The sequence below is a fragment of the Mustela putorius genome, unplaced genomic scaffold (genome assembly GCF_011764305.1).
Source record: "Mustela putorius furo isolate JIRA1106 unplaced genomic scaffold, ASM1176430v1.1 tig00000166_pilon_pilon_pilon, whole genome shotgun sequence".
Taxonomy (NCBI): Eukaryota; Metazoa; Chordata; class Mammalia; order Carnivora; family Mustelidae; genus Mustela; species Mustela putorius.
In genome coordinates, this window is record NW_025421301.1 from 1,211,950 (window position 1) to 1,229,519 (window position 17,570).

The window sequence follows — 17,570 nt, forward strand, 5'->3', positions numbered from 1 at the left end:
AGCATATAACATGTGTTCTCCACACCTTTCAATATTAAAGAATTCATCCGTGTTGTTAACATATATCAATAGACCATTTCTTTTATTGCTGAGTAGTGTTTTAGTAATAGATACATCACAATTTATCCATTCATCTATTGATGGGCATTTGAAATGATTCTAGTTTTTGGCTATTAGGAACAAAGCTCCTATGAAAGTTGAATACAAGTCTTTCTGTGGACATTTACTTTTATTTCTTTAGGAGTTGACAGTTTCTTTGTCTAAAGAATCACATAGTAAATACTTCGGGCTTTATAGGCCTGGATTTTCCCTCTTTTGCCCTGCGGTAATGAAAACTCCAGGTAGTAAGCCAGGGCAGAGGTGGGAACGATTTGGTTTGTTTTCCTTCTTTCAGGTACCACTGACCTGTGCTGTTTCTTGTCCAACTTCTGAAAAACATTGTGTAACATTGTGTATTCAGTTGTTTAGCGGGAGTAGCACCTAGTCCAGTTCTGACTCTGTCTTGGCTGGGAGTGGAAAATTTGTCTAAATATTTTTTATCAGTAGTATTTATTTTCTTCAATTTTAAAATACCATTATGCCCAGGTATGTAAGTTCTGTTTTCAAATTATATTTGTGCCATAGAATATATAGAGCTCCAGTCTGAAGGAAGGGATAAGTAACTTGGATTCTCTAGGAGCTCGTCTCTCTCTCTCTCTCTTTTTTTAAAGATTATTTATTTATTTATTTGACAGACACAGATCTCACGTAGGCAGAGAGGCAGGAGAGAGAGAGAGGAGGAAGCAGGCTCCCCGCGGAGCAGAAAGCCCGAAGTGTGGGGCTCGATCCCAGGGCCCTGAGATCATGACCATGACCTAAAGGCAGAGGCTTTAACCCACTGAGCCACCCAGGCACCCCTAGGAGCTCATCTCTTAAAATACTCATCTATTTATACAGGAATATTAAACTATGTTAATTTGTGAATTAATACTGTACCCCTCATTTAGGAGTCATTCTCTTACTGATTATTTTGGTTTTTTTTCCTTTTTGCTTTTTCTATTAAGACCATATACAGAAAAGTACATAAAACAAATAAATGTATAGTTTTTATGAAATTTTTTGTAACCAATATACACTTAACCACTACCCAGGACAAGAAAGAAAATATTTTCTGGCAAACTAGATGCCTTCAGCATGCTCTTTCTCATTCACAAACTTTTCCCTCCCACCAAAGATAACCACTTTCCAGATTTACTCCCTTGCTCTTCTGTATAATTTTATTACTTAAGTATGAATCTCTAAACCACACGGTTTGGTTTTGCCTGTTTTTTAACTTTTTTTTTTTTTAAAGATTTTATTTATTTATTTGACAGAGAGAGACCACAAGTAGACAGAGAAGCAGGCAGAGAGAGAGGGAAGCAGGCTCCCTGCTGAGCAGAGAGCCCGATGCAGGACTCCATCCCAGGACCCTGAGATCATGACCTGAGCCAAAGGCAGCGGCTTAACCCACTGAGCCACCCAGGCACCCCAAGGTTTTGCCTGTTTTTGAGCCTTACATAAATGCAACCTTATGTTCTTTTAGGTTTGGCTTCTTTTACTCAGTGTCATGATTTTGAAATTTATCCATGCTGTGCACAAATTCATTCTTTTTCATTGCTCTCTCTCCCTATGAAACATCATATTATATAAAGGCACTTACATAGATGGCAGTTTGGGTTCATTACCTATAATAGTCAAACATACTTGTATGTGTATTTAGGTACACATGCACATATATATGTCTGATGTGTATATACTTAAATTGGAATTGCTGTGTCCTAGAGTGTATGTTCAATTTACGATATGTGTGTTAGTAATTTCTTCTTTTCAGTGGCTTCTTTCAGTCTCTTTGTTTTTTTTAAGTCTTTCATGTCTCTTTGTTTTTTTAAGTTAGCATTTCTCCTCTTCCTAGTTTTGAGATATTATTGACATATAACATTGTATTAAAGGTGTACAGCATAATGATTTGAGATGTGTATATTTTGTGAGGTGATCACTACAATTAAATTCAGTTAATAGCCAGCACATCACATAGTTACAAAATTTTCTTTCTTGTGATAAGGACTTGTAGATCTATTATTTTAGCAAATTTCAAATATACACAATACAGTATTATTAACTATCATCCCAGTGCTGTAAATCACATCTGCAGAACTTATTTATCTTATAACTGGAGGTTTGTAACTTTAGCTACCCTCATCCATTTCCCCCAACTCCTATCTCTGGTAGTGACTCTCTCTGTTCTCCGTTTCTATGAGTTTGGGTTTTTTTTTTTTTAGATTCTACGTATAAGTGAGATCATATAGTATTTGTCTTCTCTGGATGACTTACTTCATTTAGCATAATGTCCTTGAGGTTTGTGTTGTAGCAGTTGACGGGATTTCTTTTTGTAATGGTTGACTTATACTCCATTTTGTATGTATGACACATTTTCTTTATCCATTCATCCACTGATGGGCACTTAGGTTGTTATCTTGACTATTGTAAATAAATAGATTTCATTTCTTTCAGATATATACCCAGAAGTAGAATTGCTGGATCTTCCGGTAGTTCTATTTTTCATATTTTGAGGAACCGCCATGCTGTTTTCCATAATGGCTGTACTAATTTACATTCCCACCAATAGTATACAGGGGTTCTCTTTTCTTTGCATTCTCTGCATCATTTGTTATCTCTTGTTTTAGGGTTTGGTTTTTGTTTTTTAATAATAGCCATTCTAACAGATGTAAGGTAATATCTCATTGTGGTTTTGATTTCATTTTCCTGATAGTGATGTTGAGCACCTTTCCTTGTACCTGTTGGCTGTCTGTATGTCTTTTAGTTCCTCTGCTCCTATTTTAATTGGATTTGTGTGGCTTTTGAATTGTTAGGAGTTCTTTATTTATATTTTGGTTATTAACCACTTATCAGACATTTAATTTGCAAATTATTTTCTCCTGTTCTGTAGGTTCTCTTTTTATTTTGTTTATTGTTCCCTTTGCTGTGCAGAAGCTTTTCAATTTGATGTAGTTCCACTTGTTTATTTTTTCTTTTGTTGCCTTTGCTTTTGGTGTCAAAAAATCATTGCTAAGGGGTGCCTGGGTGGCTCAGTGGGTTAAAACCTCTGCCTTCAGCTCAGGTCATGATCCCAGGGTCCTGGGATCGAGCCCTGCATCAGGCTCTCTGCTCAGCGGGACCCTGCTTCCCCTTCTCTCTCTCTCTGCCTGTCTCTCTGCCTACTTGTGAGTCTCTGTCAAATAAATAAACAAAATCTTGAAAAAAAAAAAAATCATTGCTAAGACTGATGCCAAGGGGCTTTTATATTTTCTTCTGGGAGTTTAATTGTTCCAGGTCTTACATTCAGTTCTTCAATCTATTTTGAATTAACTTTTGGGTGTGGTATGGGGGGCTTTCTTTCTTTCTTTCTTTCTTTCAACTATAGTGGACAATGTTATATTAATTTCAGGTATACAACATACTGATTAAACAATTGTACATATTACTCAGTGCTCACCACAGTAAGTGTAATCACCATACAACATTATTACATTATTAATGACTATATTCCCTATGCTGTACTTTTCATCTCTATGACTTATTTGTAACTGGAAGTTTATACCTCTAAATCTCCTTCAATTATGTTGTCCATTCCCCCACGTGACTCCCTTGTGGCAACGATCAGTTTGCTTTCTGTATTTAAGAATCTGTTTTGTTTGTTTTTAAATTTTATTTTAATTAAATTTGTTGTTTCAAGTTTTTATTTAAATTCCAGTTAGTTGGGGCACCTGGGTGGCTCAGTGGGTTAAAGCCTCTGCCTTCGGCTCAAGCCCTGCATCGGGCTCTCTGCTCAGCAGGGAGCCTGCTTCCCTGCCTCTTTGTCTACTTGTAATCTCTGTCAAATAAATAAATAAAATCTTTAAAAAAAGAAAATTCCAGTTAGTTAACATATTGTAGTATCAGCTTCAGAAGTAGAAGTTAGAGACTCATCCTTTACATATAACACTGGCGCTCACTAGAATAACTAGTGCCCTCCTTAATACCCCATCACCCATTTAGATTCCACATATAAATGAAGTCATGTGAATCAAATCCTTCTCTCTCTAACTCATTTAGTGTAGTACCCTCCAGGTCCATCAATGTTGTCTCATGGCATGTTTTTAAGGTTTTTTTATTTTAAAATGATTTTAGACATATAGGAAAGTTCCAAAAATAGTGCAGAGTATTCCTGTATATCTCTCACATTGTTTTCCCCTATTGTCAACATCAGGAAATAAATGTTAGTACAACACAATGAACTTAACTACATTCCTTAATATAATTTTGTCAGTTTCCTCACTAATATTCTTTTTCTCATCCAGGATTCCACATTGTGTTTAGTTTTCATGTCTCTTTAATCAAATCTGTGATAATATCTCATTTTTGTTTTTCATGATCTTGACACTTTTTGGAAAATATTGGTCAAGTGTTGTCCCTTAGTTTGATCTTTTTCTGTACTTTTGGCAGGAACACCATGAAAGTGATATTTTGTCTTTCTCAGTGTGTTTTATGGTGTTGGGTAAGGGGAGGGCACGTTGATAAATCTTACTACTGTGATGTCAGATTTGATTACTTGGTTAGGTTTCACTAAAGTTGCTATATTTTCTTTGTAATTAATAAGTGTTTTCTGGAGGGGAAGCTTTGAGACTATTCAAATATCAGGTTTCTCATTAAATTTTCATCTTCTAGTTCTAACATCCTTTCATTGGCTTTTGCCTACAAAAATCATCACTGTGGTGTTTTTCAGTTTTGATTTGGTGAATATTCCAAATAATGGTGAATTTCAATTTCCCTCATTCTTTTTTAGTCTGTCAGTGGGAATTTTACTATAAAGAAGAACTGTCCCCCCTTCCTCATATGTTTGTTTATATCAGTAAGGATTTAAGAGTATTTTACTCTATGGATTATAATCCAGGACTCTCATTTTATGTTGCTGTTTTGGCTTTGGTCGTTAAGAACTTCTTCAGTTTGGCTTCTGTGTCTTTTTGACAGTCTCTCATTATTTTTCAGCATTTCTTTACTTTCTCGTTCCATAGATGTTCCAGGTTCTTCTTGTAGTTTCCCTCCTGCAGTTCAGGAGTCAGCCATTTCTCCAAGGACTCCACTGTGTGGGTAGTGTGTAGTGTGTAGTGTGCAGTGTGTGTGTGTGTGTGTGTGTGTGTGTGTGTGTGGTGAATGGTAGGAAAAAATCTAGATCCTCAGTCTAGTCATTGCTGCTTAGTGTCATTATAGGCCCTCTCTGTTGTCAGAACTAGGAATGTATCATATACTAACATGCACCTACACACACATTTATATTTATTTCTTTATCCATCTGTGAATATATTAAAAGCTATAAATTCCTGCTAATACTTCTGACTCTAATCCAGCATCATAATGTCAATTCTAGCTTTTCCCCTTTGCTTATGTGTAACTCTTTGTACAGTGAGAAACCTGCATCTCTTTATACATGATGTATTTACTTGTTTGTTAAATTCTAGTATACATATAACATATTTAGAATTACTAACCCACATGCCTATGAGAAACAAGTTTACTAGCTCAAGGGCTATATTTGTGTACAGTGGAATATAGTCAAAATACTCTTTCTAGGGGCACCTGGGTGGCTCAGTGGGTTAAGCCGCTGCCTTCGGCTCGGGTCATGATCTCAGGGTCCTGAGATCGAGTCCCGCATCGGGCTCCCTGCTCAGCGGGGAGCCTGCTTCCCTCTCTCACTCTCTGCCTGCCTCTCTGCCTACTTGTGATCTCTCTCTGTCAAATAAATAAATAAAATCTTTAAAAAAAAAATACTCTTTCTAAACTTACTTTAAAAATCTTTTTCATTCCCATCCCCCTTAACGTGGGATGTTATTTATTTGTAATACAGTTGTTTTTATTCTGTTTTGGTTTCCCTCAACATTTTGGTTGATTTTGATTATTTACATATTTGTTTATGTATTTGTTTATTTATGTGGTATATGAAACATTATCATGGTTATAATAGTCATGACTTGGGGCACCTCGGTGGCTCAGTCTATTAAGCATCTGCCTTCAGCTCAGGTCATGATCCCAGAATCCTGGAATTGAGCCCCTGTATCGGGCTCCCTGCTCAGCAGGAAGTCTGTTTCTCCCTCTATCCCTCCCCCTGCTCATGCTCTCTCTCCCTCTCTCAAATAAATAAATAAATAAATAAATCTTAAAAAAAATATTAGTCATGACTTTACAAAAAGGTATTCTCATAAAATTGTCCTTCATTCACTATAATACCTACCCCCTACATGAAGACAACCTTTAAAGTTTCTATTTTAGCTTTCCTGAAATCTTTTTTCACAAATGAACAGTTACATGAATATTTTCTAATATTTTTTCTTTTTTTACATTAAGAATAACATACTATAGGGGCACCTGGGTGGCTCAGTTAGTTAATTGTCCAGTTCTTGATTTCTTTTTTTTTTAAGATTTTATTTATTTATTTGACAGAGATCACAAGTAGGCAGAAAGGCAGGCAGAGAGAGAGGAGGAAGCAGGCTCCCTGCTGAGCAGAGAGCCCGATGCAGGACTTGATCCCAGGACCCTGAGATCATGACCTGAGCCAAAGGCAGCAGCTTAACCCACTGAGCCACCCAGGTGCCCTCCAGTTCTTGATTTCAACTCAGGTCTTGATCTCAGAATCCTGAGATCCAGCCCCATGTCAGGCTCTGTGCTCTGTGTAGTCTGCTTCTTTCCCTTTTTCTCTCCCTTTGCCCCTCTCCCCACTTGCACACTTTCTCTCTTAAAAGTCTTTAAAGTCTTAAAACAAAAAGAGTAACATACTGTATATCCTTTTTTACTTAACAGTAAGCATATCTTAGAAATTTCTTCCTATCAGTAATTAGAGATCTTCCTCATTATTTTTTATAGTACATGTTTCTCCATTGTGTGGATTTACTGTAACTTATTTACCTACTCTGCTGTGTACTTAGGTTGTTCCAGTATTTTGCATACCAATAGTGTGCAGTGAATAGCCTTGTACATGTGTATTTCTGCATTTTTGGAGGTGTATTTTCAAGGCATATTGTTAGAAGAGAGATTATTAGGTCAAAAGCTAAGTGCATATGTGGTTTTGTTAGATATTGTCAAGTTTCCCTCCATGACCACTGTCCTAGTTTGCTTTTTCAACAGTATCTGAGAACTTTTGTTTCCCCCAGGCTAGCCAACAGAATACATTCTCCATATGTTTTAATTTTTGCCAGTCTGATAGGTTGGAAAATGGTATCTCAATGCTATTTTAAGATGTATTTCTCTAATTACTAGTAAGTTGGAATATTTTTGTATATTCTTAATGTCCCCCCCCCTTTTATTTTGGCATGTGTACTTGTGTACGTGTGTGTGTGTGTGTGTGTGTGTGTATTGCCTTTTTATGTCTTGTTCTCATTGTTCCAACAGGTTTTTGGCCCTTTTCCCTTATAGTTTTTGAGTTTTTAAATAATAGAATTATTGGTTTCTTCTCTGTAGTGTATACTGCAAATGTAAATGTTTTCTCATAGTTTGTCAGGTATCTTTTGACTTTATTTATACTATTTTTGCCCTGATGGTTTGTTGAAAATTTTATATAATATGATTTACCAATATTTTTTTGTAACATTAAAATTTAAGAGGAATTTACTCAGGTTTGTTTCCCTTCTAACACATGGAAGGTTTTTTCCCACCATCCCGCAGTGCCACCTTTAGTAAATCAAGTGTTTGTTTATGTGTAGGTCTGTTTCTAGATTCTCTGTTATATTCCATGGTGTTTTTGCCTGTCCCATGCTAATACCACATTTTCTTTAATGCTGTAGCTTTGTAAGAATAGGAAGAAGTTGTGGTAGCTAATGGACTCAGTCTCCTCACTATGTTCTTCTTTAGGAGAGAATCTTTGATATTTTTGTTCTTTTACTTTCCCATGTATATTTTATAATGAGCTTATTAAGTTTCTCAGATTCTGTCAGGATTATTAACATTGCATTAAGTATATTCATCATTGAGATTTCCTATCCATGAACATGATACATTCTCTCATTTCATTTATTTAGGGCTTCCTTTCCTTACTTCCTCCTTTTTGCATTTTTGTTCATGAGAGAAGTTGACCTATACAATTCCTTTTTTGTACCATCAACATTGCATTTTTTAAAGAAAATAAACTTTTTTTTTTTTTAGAACTGTTTTAGTTTCCAGATATTTGGGCATAAAATAGAGAGTTCCCATATATTCCCTCTCTTTGAGCACATAGTTTCTTCTGTTATTATTACCTAGCTCTTAGGTTTTTAGGTAGACATAAGTTTTTCACTCATTTGGGTAAATACCAAGGAGTGTGATGCTGGATCATATGGTAAGAATATGTTTAGTTTTATAAAAAACTGCCAAACTGTTCTTCTACATTTTATCTTTCTACCAGTGATGAATGACAGTTCTTGTTGCTCCACATTCTTTGGTATCAGTGTTTTGGATTTGGTCATTCTGATAGGTGTATAGTGGTATCTCATTTGAATATTCATTTCCCTAGTGACTTGTGATGTTGAGCATCTTTTTTTATGCTTACTTGCCATATATATCTTTAGCGAGATGTCTGTTTAGGTCTTTGGCCATTTTTTAATTAGGTTGCTTGTTTTCTTATTGTTGAGATTTAAAAAGTTCTTTAATATTTTGGGTAAAAGTCCTCTTGCAAACATTTTCCCCTGGTCTCTTGCTTGTCTTTTCTATCTTTCTTGATCAACATTGCTTTTTCATATCTGAGTGTCAGAGTTATGCTGACTAGTTAAAATATAAATATTCCTTCTATTTTCTGGAAAAATTTGTATATGATTACAATTAATTTTCTCTTAAATGTTTGGTAGAATTTGCTGAAGAATCCATCTAGACCTTTTGCTTTCTTTGGGGAGATCGTTAAAAATGTTTACAGTAGGACAAGTAAGATACTCTGCTTTTTTTCTTAGGTCAGTTTTATTTCACTGTATTTTTCTGGAAGTTTTTCTAGTCTCAGTTTTCAAACTTGTTGGTGTAAGGGGGTTTATGATATCCTCTTGTTTTTTAGTATATGTAGGCTGTGTTCTCTGTGTTATTCCTGATACTGTTTGTGCTTTATCTTTTATTTGTCAGTCTCATTAAGGATTTATCAATTTAATTATTCTTTTAGAAGAAACCATTTTTAATCTTTCAGTCCTATCTAGTGTATATTTTCTATTCATGAATTTCAACTTATTTTGTTCTTTTTTCTTTGGGTTTAATTTAGTGGTGTTTTTCTAATTTCTTGAGGTGGTTGCTAACTCACTGATTTTCAGCATTTTTTTTTTGACATATACGGTTTAGGTTATAAGTTTTTATCTAAGTTGGATTTAGCTATATCTTACAAGTTTTGATATATTGTTATTTTGTTATCTAGTTAAAAATATTTGATACTTTCCTTTGGGATATCTTTTCTGTCCTAGAAGTTATTTATTGATGTATTTCTATCATTTTAAACATGGAGATTTTCTGGTAATTTTTATGTTCTTGAATTCTAACTGAATTCTTGTATTTGCATTCTCATTTTCTCTAGTAGTTGATATATCAGATGCAGTTTCTCTGAGAAGTAGGATTTTATGTAAATTAGCTTTAAAGATACTGTAAATTTTGGGGCACCTGGGTAGCAAAGTCTGTTAAGCAACTGACTCTTGACTCCGACTCAGGTCAGGATCTGTACTGGGCTTGAAGCCTGCTTAAGATCCTTTCTCTCCCTCTCCCTCTGCCCCCCCCCCAACCACTGCTCTTCTTGGATGTTCATGCTTTCTGTCTTAAAAACAAATAAACAAACAAACAAGCTGTGCTCCCCGCGCAGGATATTTTATTGCAGTTGAAAGACATATCTATTAACAAATGTTGTAATTATGGGCTATAGACAGAGTAGTTAATTTTGAGTTATTTAGCTTATTTTTATTTTTTTAAATTTTTGATTTGAAGCAATTATAGACTCAGTTTCCTTTTAAAACTTTTTAAAATATCTGATATATCATTAGATTATAGTGAGTGAGGTCCTTTTAAATAATGTTCATTTTATTACCTGACAAGTTTTTTTTTCCTTTATGTGAGAAACTTTTCTGAAAATAACTTTATTGCATTCTTTCCAGGATAGGTATTTGTTAATATTGTATTTGGGAATTTGAAGCAAAATGAACATTAGTCTTACCTGTGTTTACCTTTTCAAAAACTCTTAAGAGGTCTATCCCTGATTCTCCTGCCCACATGCCTATTGCTCTCTTACTGCTGATTGCTGTCTTATTTCTACTTTCCTCTTTTTTTTTTTTTCTTCCTCCTTAAGTAGGCTCTGCCCTCAGCCTGGATTGAATTCATGACTGGGGATTGAATTCATGACTCTGAGATCAAGAGTCAGATGTTTGACCAACTGAGCCACCCAGGTGCCCTGCTATTTCCCTCTTTGATAGCCACACCACAGAAGTATTTAGTTACAAGCAAATATTTTAGGAGTTGCTAGCATTTGTATAAAGGTTATGTTAATGTTCATGTAACTTAAGGGCAAAGCAATTATCTAGTACTAAATGAGTCAGGTTTTCTATTTTAACATATACGTATGAATTCACTTATCAGTGCTGAATTAACGCCCTACTCTGGGGATTTAAAATGTGTGATTGCTTTATTATATGCAAGCACCCTGTCACCATAAAATGGTCTATTATTTGACAACAATTATGTATACAATTTGGTAAAATAATTTTTTGAAATGTAAAAATGGTTAAAGAAATGTCCCATCTTAAAAGTGTTTTCAGAGTGTTATTTTGTGCATAGCAGGCATTTAGATTATAGTACATATTAAAACCCACTCAGTTGATGGTAGTAATATAATCTGTGGTAATAATAGGTATATGAATGAGAGAGAACAGTATTTGAAAAGTGAAACATGTATATGCTACATAATTGATATATTAAAGAAATTTCTTGTTTAAGGAAAGGTAGCTGTTAGATAGGCAAGTTGGAGAAAGAGGGGCACACTAAATGGTATATTGGCGAGCTTCCTGAAAAGCATAGGCATAGTAATTAGAAGCATATTGATTTTTAAATGTCAGCCAGCTTTTATTCTCTTTTTTCTCTAGCATCTTTATTTGTATGAACAGTGACTATTCTTACTTCTGAAGGGGGTTTATTAAGGTTTTTGTGAACATTTGTTATATAGGAAATAAATTACCACTGCTATATATAACTAACATTAAACTGTGGTACTGGCAATGATTTGTGAGATTTAATTTCTTATATGTTAAGAAATTCTCCATTTCACAATTGAGGTTTAGAGAAATTGCCTATGCTTTCTACTTATATTTGGTGAACAAATGCCTTTAGTCCTGTTTATGACCTTCAACACCATGCTAAAATGAAGTACTGCAAGTATCACTTATATTTCAAAATTAAGTAGCTTTTTGCTAACTTGATTTGATCAAGATGGTGTTCATCAGCTATTAACATTCTTTCAGTAGCCTTTAATGCTTTATGAGCCTTTAAAGAATGTCGAGGACCAAGAATGTTTCTGGGAGATTGAATGTCTATCTACCTTATTTCATAAAATCTAAGGTGCTTTGAGAGTGTGCTTTCTTAGTCTTCCTAGACTGAGTCAATGGAAACAGTGATTATAAGATACCATAGAATATGAGAGGCAGGGGCGCCTGGGTGGCTCAGTGGGTTGAACCGCTGCCTTCGGCTCAGGTCATGATCTCAGGGTCCTGGGATTGAGTCCTGCATCGGGCTCTCTGCTCAGCAGGGAGCCTGCTTCCCTCTCTCTCTCTGCCTGCCTCTCCATCTACTTGTGATTTCTCTCTGTCAAATAAATACATAAAATCTTAAAAAAAAAAAAAAAGAATATCAGAGGCATCCAGTTTTCAGAGAAGTTAAAATATGAAGAAATTCATATCCTGGAATTACTGAAGTAGAATTTTTGAAGTCACTAACTAAATTTAAACGGATGGTTGTGATAATCTTGTGTTCTGATTTTTTATGATTAGACCAATATGGTATCCTGAGAAATTTTCATAAGGTTGTTTTGAGTTTATAGTCTTCTGTTCACTTTAAATACTACTCAGTGTTTCATTTTCAGATTCATGCAATAGAATTATACAGTCATCCTTGAGATCATTTTTTTACCTGCTGTAAAATGCTATTAATTTTCATTACCTAGCTCTGAGATTTGTTTTGGCCTGGTTCCTGTAGGCAAGGAGTATAGGCAAAGTTTTTTCATATTCTTTATGTACACTAAGGTTAAGAAGGGGGTTAGTGTCCATTGAGAAAAGATCTATGATAAAAGAAAATGAGATAATCATAAGAATGTTTATGTTCTTCTCATACCCTGTACCACTATATGCTCCACAAGCACAGTTCAAATGATGGTGTTTCATTCACATTGTTTAATGCAGTCAGGAATGATAGCTCTCTTTTAAGTGGAAATAGGAAGGGAAGGAGGAGTCCTAGAAGGTAACTTACTAATTTTTTTAACGCTCTGTATGGTTTGCTTTTTATTTTCATGTGTATTTTTTTTATAAGAACTAAGTACATCTTACAGAAATATGACTTCATATTGCTTATAAAATAAAGATATGGCATTTGACATTCTTCATAGTTTATTCCAAACTTCCTTTGGGTTTTCATCTTCAACTAAATTATCCCTCACTCTAGCCATACTTGTCTACTTTTTGTCTCAGATCTTCTACATTTTCACGACTTGTTTAAATTTCTCCCTTTGCCTTACCCACTCTTTAAGACTGAACCAGATCTCACCTATTTGAACTTTTCCAGCTCCCTTGATAGCAAGTACCTTTTATTCCACTATTTTGCAGTGGCAAATACATGTATATTGCCCTTATCAGAGACCGCCTTTTGGTAGCATTATTTATTTATGTATCTGGTTTTCCTTTATATTTTTGGGACTGAGTTATTTAGGTTTGTATTATCTCCTACAGTACATAGTATAGGTGTACAATGAGTGTTTCTTGAATTTAATCCTTACAGTTTTTTAAATACATGCATTACTTCTTTTAGTTTTTTCCCAGAATACTATTTAGTAATTTTGCCAGAATTACTAATATGTTAAACTATTCTACATCTAAGTTTCCATTCTCAGCATTTACTACTATTTTCTAAAGTATAAGAATTTTTCTTGAATCATTACATTGTATACCGGAAACTAATGTAACACTGTATGTTAATTATACTTGAATAAAAAAACAAACAAAAAAGAGAAGTACCCTCCTGTGACAGCCTATTTCCAAATTAGTTAAAAAAAGGATTATTTCTCAGCTATCTCATAGAGCAGAAGACAAGAATAACTGCAAAGATAGCTTTTTCACAGTATCTATTTGGTATACAAATTATGATGATTATATGAGCTTTTTATATAAGGAAGAATGTTTTCAAAATAATATGCTTTGTTTTTGTTTTGTAGGTTACTTCCTCAGAATGTTGGTCTGCTCTATGTTGGAGGTTATGAAAGACCCTTTGCACAAATCAAGGTACGATTGTTCATTTTCCAGTATATTTTTCTTAGATGTAGTTCACTTGTCCAGAACCCATCAAAAACCTGCAAATAACCATCAATATATCAAAAATATTATGAATGTGAATTACTGATTTCATTTTGCATTATCTCTCTTGAACAAGTAATTCAGTTTTTCAGAGGATTGTTTAATTTATTTATTTAGTGTTTTAAGATTTTATTTATTTGAGAGAGAGCAACAACAAGCAAGAGAGAGAACACGGGAGAGACACAGGGAGAAGCGAGAAGCAAGCTCACCGCTGAGCAGGGGGCCTGATGCAGGACTCCATCCCAGGACTCTGGGATCATGACCTGAACTGATGGCAGACACTTAAACAACTGACCCACCCAGGTGCCCAAGAATTGATTATTTTAATATTCTTGCCCATAGTAATGAGTTGAATTTGACCAAAGCACTATTTAATGTGTACAGTTTGATAGATTTTGATATGCTTCGACTTGTGAAACCATCACTACAATCAGCATGGTAAACATATTCATTACTTCCAGAAGTTTTCTTGTGCCTCTTTGAAATTCCTCACTCCTGCCCTTTTTACACTTCCAGTCCCCAGGGGACCACTAATCTGATTTGTGTCATCATAGATTAATTTGCATTTTCTAGAATTTTATATAAATGAAAGTATACACTATTTGCCCGGTCTCTCTCTCTCTCCCTCTCCCTCTCTCAGCCTCTTTAATACAGCATAATTATTTTGAGATTCATCCATGTTGTTGCACTTAACAATAATTCATTGTTTTTAATGCTGAGTAGTACTCCATTATGTTAGAGCATAGCTTCTTTATCTTTTCACCTGTTGATGGACATTTCAGTTGTTTCTGCTTTCTGGCTACTACGAACACTTGTATACAAGTCTCTGCAGGGATATATCCTTTAGTTTCTCTTGGGTAAATACCTAAATTGGCAATGGCTGGGTTAAATTGCAGTTGTATGTTTAACTTTTTAAGATACAACCAAACTATTTTCCCAAAATAGTGACAGTGCTAGTTCCTCCATATCCTGGTATCGCCCATCTTTTTTTTAAGTTTAGTCATTCTTATGGGTACATAGTGGTATTTCACTGCAGTTTTAGTTTGCATTTCTGTTATGCCTAATAATGTTGAGCATCGTCTCACATGCTTATTTTTCATCTGTAAATCCCTAGTGGTGTGTGTTCAAATCCTGCCTTTTTTTGAATTAAGTTTTCATGTTTTTACTCGAGTTGTGAGCATTCTTATATCTTCTGGATGTTAAGTCCTTTATCAGATACATGATTTGCACCTTTTTTCCCCCCAGCAATGGCTTCTCTTTTCCTTGTCTTAACAGGGTTCTCAAAGAGCAGAACTTGTTAATGCTGATGTTTAGTTTATTAGTTTTTCCCTCATGCCTCATGCTTTTGGTATTGATCTAAGAAATGTTTGCCTAACCAAAGTCACAGAGATTTTTCTCCTTCATATTGTAGAATCTTTCTAGTTTTAGATTTAATATTTTGGTTTAATATTTATGAGTTAATTTTTTAATATGATTCAAAATTCAAGATATAGAGGAATGCTGAGCTCCCTGCTTTTTTGGCACATGGATATCTACTTGTTGTAAAACCATTTTTATTGTTATTTAATTTATTTTTTTAAATGCACGTTGTCCTTGTTAGTATATGTGTTGCTGAAGCAAGCACTAAAACCATTTTTTAAAAGCTATCCTTTCCACCCTTGAATTGCCTTTGCATCTTTGTTGAAAATCAGTGACTATATGTATGTGAATCTATTTCTGGATTCTTTATTCTTTTCCATTTATCTGCGCCTATCCCTCCACCAGTACCACAATGTCTTGATTATTGTGTCTTAATAATAAGTCATGGAGACAGATAAGATAAATCCTCAAACTTTGTTCTTTTTTGAAGTTGTTTTGGCTAATTAGATTCCTTTAATTTTCACACACATTTTAGAAACATCTTGTCAATTTCTCTAAAAATGCCACTGGAATTTTGACTTGGATTATGTTAAATCTATAGATCAATTTGAAGAGAAATGAATTTAATAATATTGAATATTTTAATTCATGAAGACCACATTTTTTCAATTTGTTTAGATTTTTAATAGCTCTCAGTAATATTTTGACTCAGTGTATTGGCCTTGTACATTTTTAATAGATTTATCCATAGGTATTTTATATTTTTGATGTCATAAAAATATTTTTTAACATTTTTATAAAGACTTTTGTGTAATTTCTGTATTAATAAATACAGGGAAAAGTTTGAAGTGAAGTATAATTAACATACAATAATATATTACTTTCAGGTGTACAATATAATGATTCACCTTTGCTATACATAACTCAGTGCTTATCAAAATAAATATACTCTTAGTCCCCTTTATCTGTTTCACTCGTTCTTCTGCTAGCCCACTTCCCCTCTGGCAACCACCAGTTCTCTGGATTTAAGAGTCTGGGTTTTTGTTTGTTTGTTTGTTTCTTTTTTTTTTTTAAGATTTTATTTATTTATTTGACAGACAGAAATCACAGGTAGGCAGAGAGGCAGGCAGAGAGAGGGGGGGAGGCAGGCTCCCTTCCAAGCAAGAGCCCGAGATCATGACCTGAGCTGAAGGCAGAGGCTTAACCCACTGAGCCACCCAGGCTCCCGTTTCTTTTTTTATTCATTTGTTTCTTAAATTCCAGATATGAATGAAATCATATGGTATTTGTCTTTCTCTGACTTGTTTCACTTAGCATAATGCCCTCTAGGTGCACCCATGTTGTTGCAGATGGCAAGATCTCATTGATTTTATGGCTGAGTAATATTAGAGTTTGTGTATGTGGGTGTGTGTGTATCACATTTTCTTTATCCATTCATCTGTTGATGGGCACTTAGGTTCCTTTCATATCTTGGCTATTATAAATAATACTGCAATAAACATAGGAGTGCATATATCCTTTTGAGTGAGTATTTTGTTTTCTTTGGGTAGACACCTGGTAGTGGCATTATTGGATCATATGGCAATAATGTCTTTAAATTTTTGAGGAACTTCACACTGTTTTCCATTGTGGCTACATCAATTCACATTTTCACCAGCAGTGCAAAAATGTTCCCTTTTTTCTACATCCCCATGAACAGTTGTTATTTCTTATCTTTTTGAGTCTAGTCATTCTGATGGGTAAGGTGATAGATAGCTCATTGTAGTTTTGATTTGCCTTTCCCTGATAATGAGTGATGTTGAGCATCTTTTCATGTATCTTTTAGCCATTTGTATGTCTTATTCGGAAAAATGTCTATTCAGGGCACCTGCCCATTTTTAATCGGATTTTTTTTTTTTTTGTATTGTAGAAGTTCTTTATATATTTGGGGGTATTAACCCTTTATTTTATATATTATTTTCTACTATTTTCTCCCATATAGTAGGTTGTCTTTTTGTTTTATTGATGATTTCCTTTGCTGTGCATAAGCTTGTTATTTTGGTATAGTCCCTATCAAAATACTGACAGCGTTTTTCATAGAACTAGAACAAAAATACTATGTATGCAATGTATGGATCACAGAAGACCCCAAATAGCCAAAGCAATCTAGAAGAAGAAGAAGAAAGCTGGAGGTATCGCAATCTCAGATTTTAAGATATACTACAAATCTGTAGTAATCAAAACTGGATAGTACTAGCACAAAAGTGGACACATAGATCAGTGCAGCAGAATAGAGAGCCCAGAAATAAACCCATGCTTATATGATCAGTTAATCTATGACAGAGGAAGCAAGAATATACAGTGGGGAAAAGAGAGTCTCTTCAACAGATGGTCCTAGACAGCTACATTGCAGAGTAATGAAACTGGACCACTTTCTTACTCAAGAGACACCAAAAAACTCAAAGTGGATTAAAGACCTAAATATGATACCTGAAGGCATAAAAGTCTTAGGAGAAACATAGGCAGTAATTACTTTGACACTGACTATAGAAACATTTTTCTAGATATAAAAGTATTTTTTATTTCAGTTTCTGATTGTTCATTGCTAATATATAAAGATTCAGTTTTTATGTGTTTACTTTAAAT

The 17,570-nt window shown here is 34.5% G+C and overlaps 1 protein-coding gene across 1 annotated transcript in view; it reads left to right on the top strand.

Moving 5' to 3' along the window:
* The window catches only part of RNGTT (RNA guanylyltransferase and 5'-phosphatase), a 340,835-nt gene that overhangs the window by 263,303 nt on the left and 59,962 nt on the right, over window positions 1–17,570 (top strand). Inside the window, exon 14 of the mRNA XM_004766922.3 lies at window positions 13,448–13,514. Within this exon, the coding sequence (XP_004766979.1) occupies window positions 13,448–13,514 (67 nt within the window). The remainder of the gene's footprint in view (window positions 1–13,447; window positions 13,515–17,570) is intronic.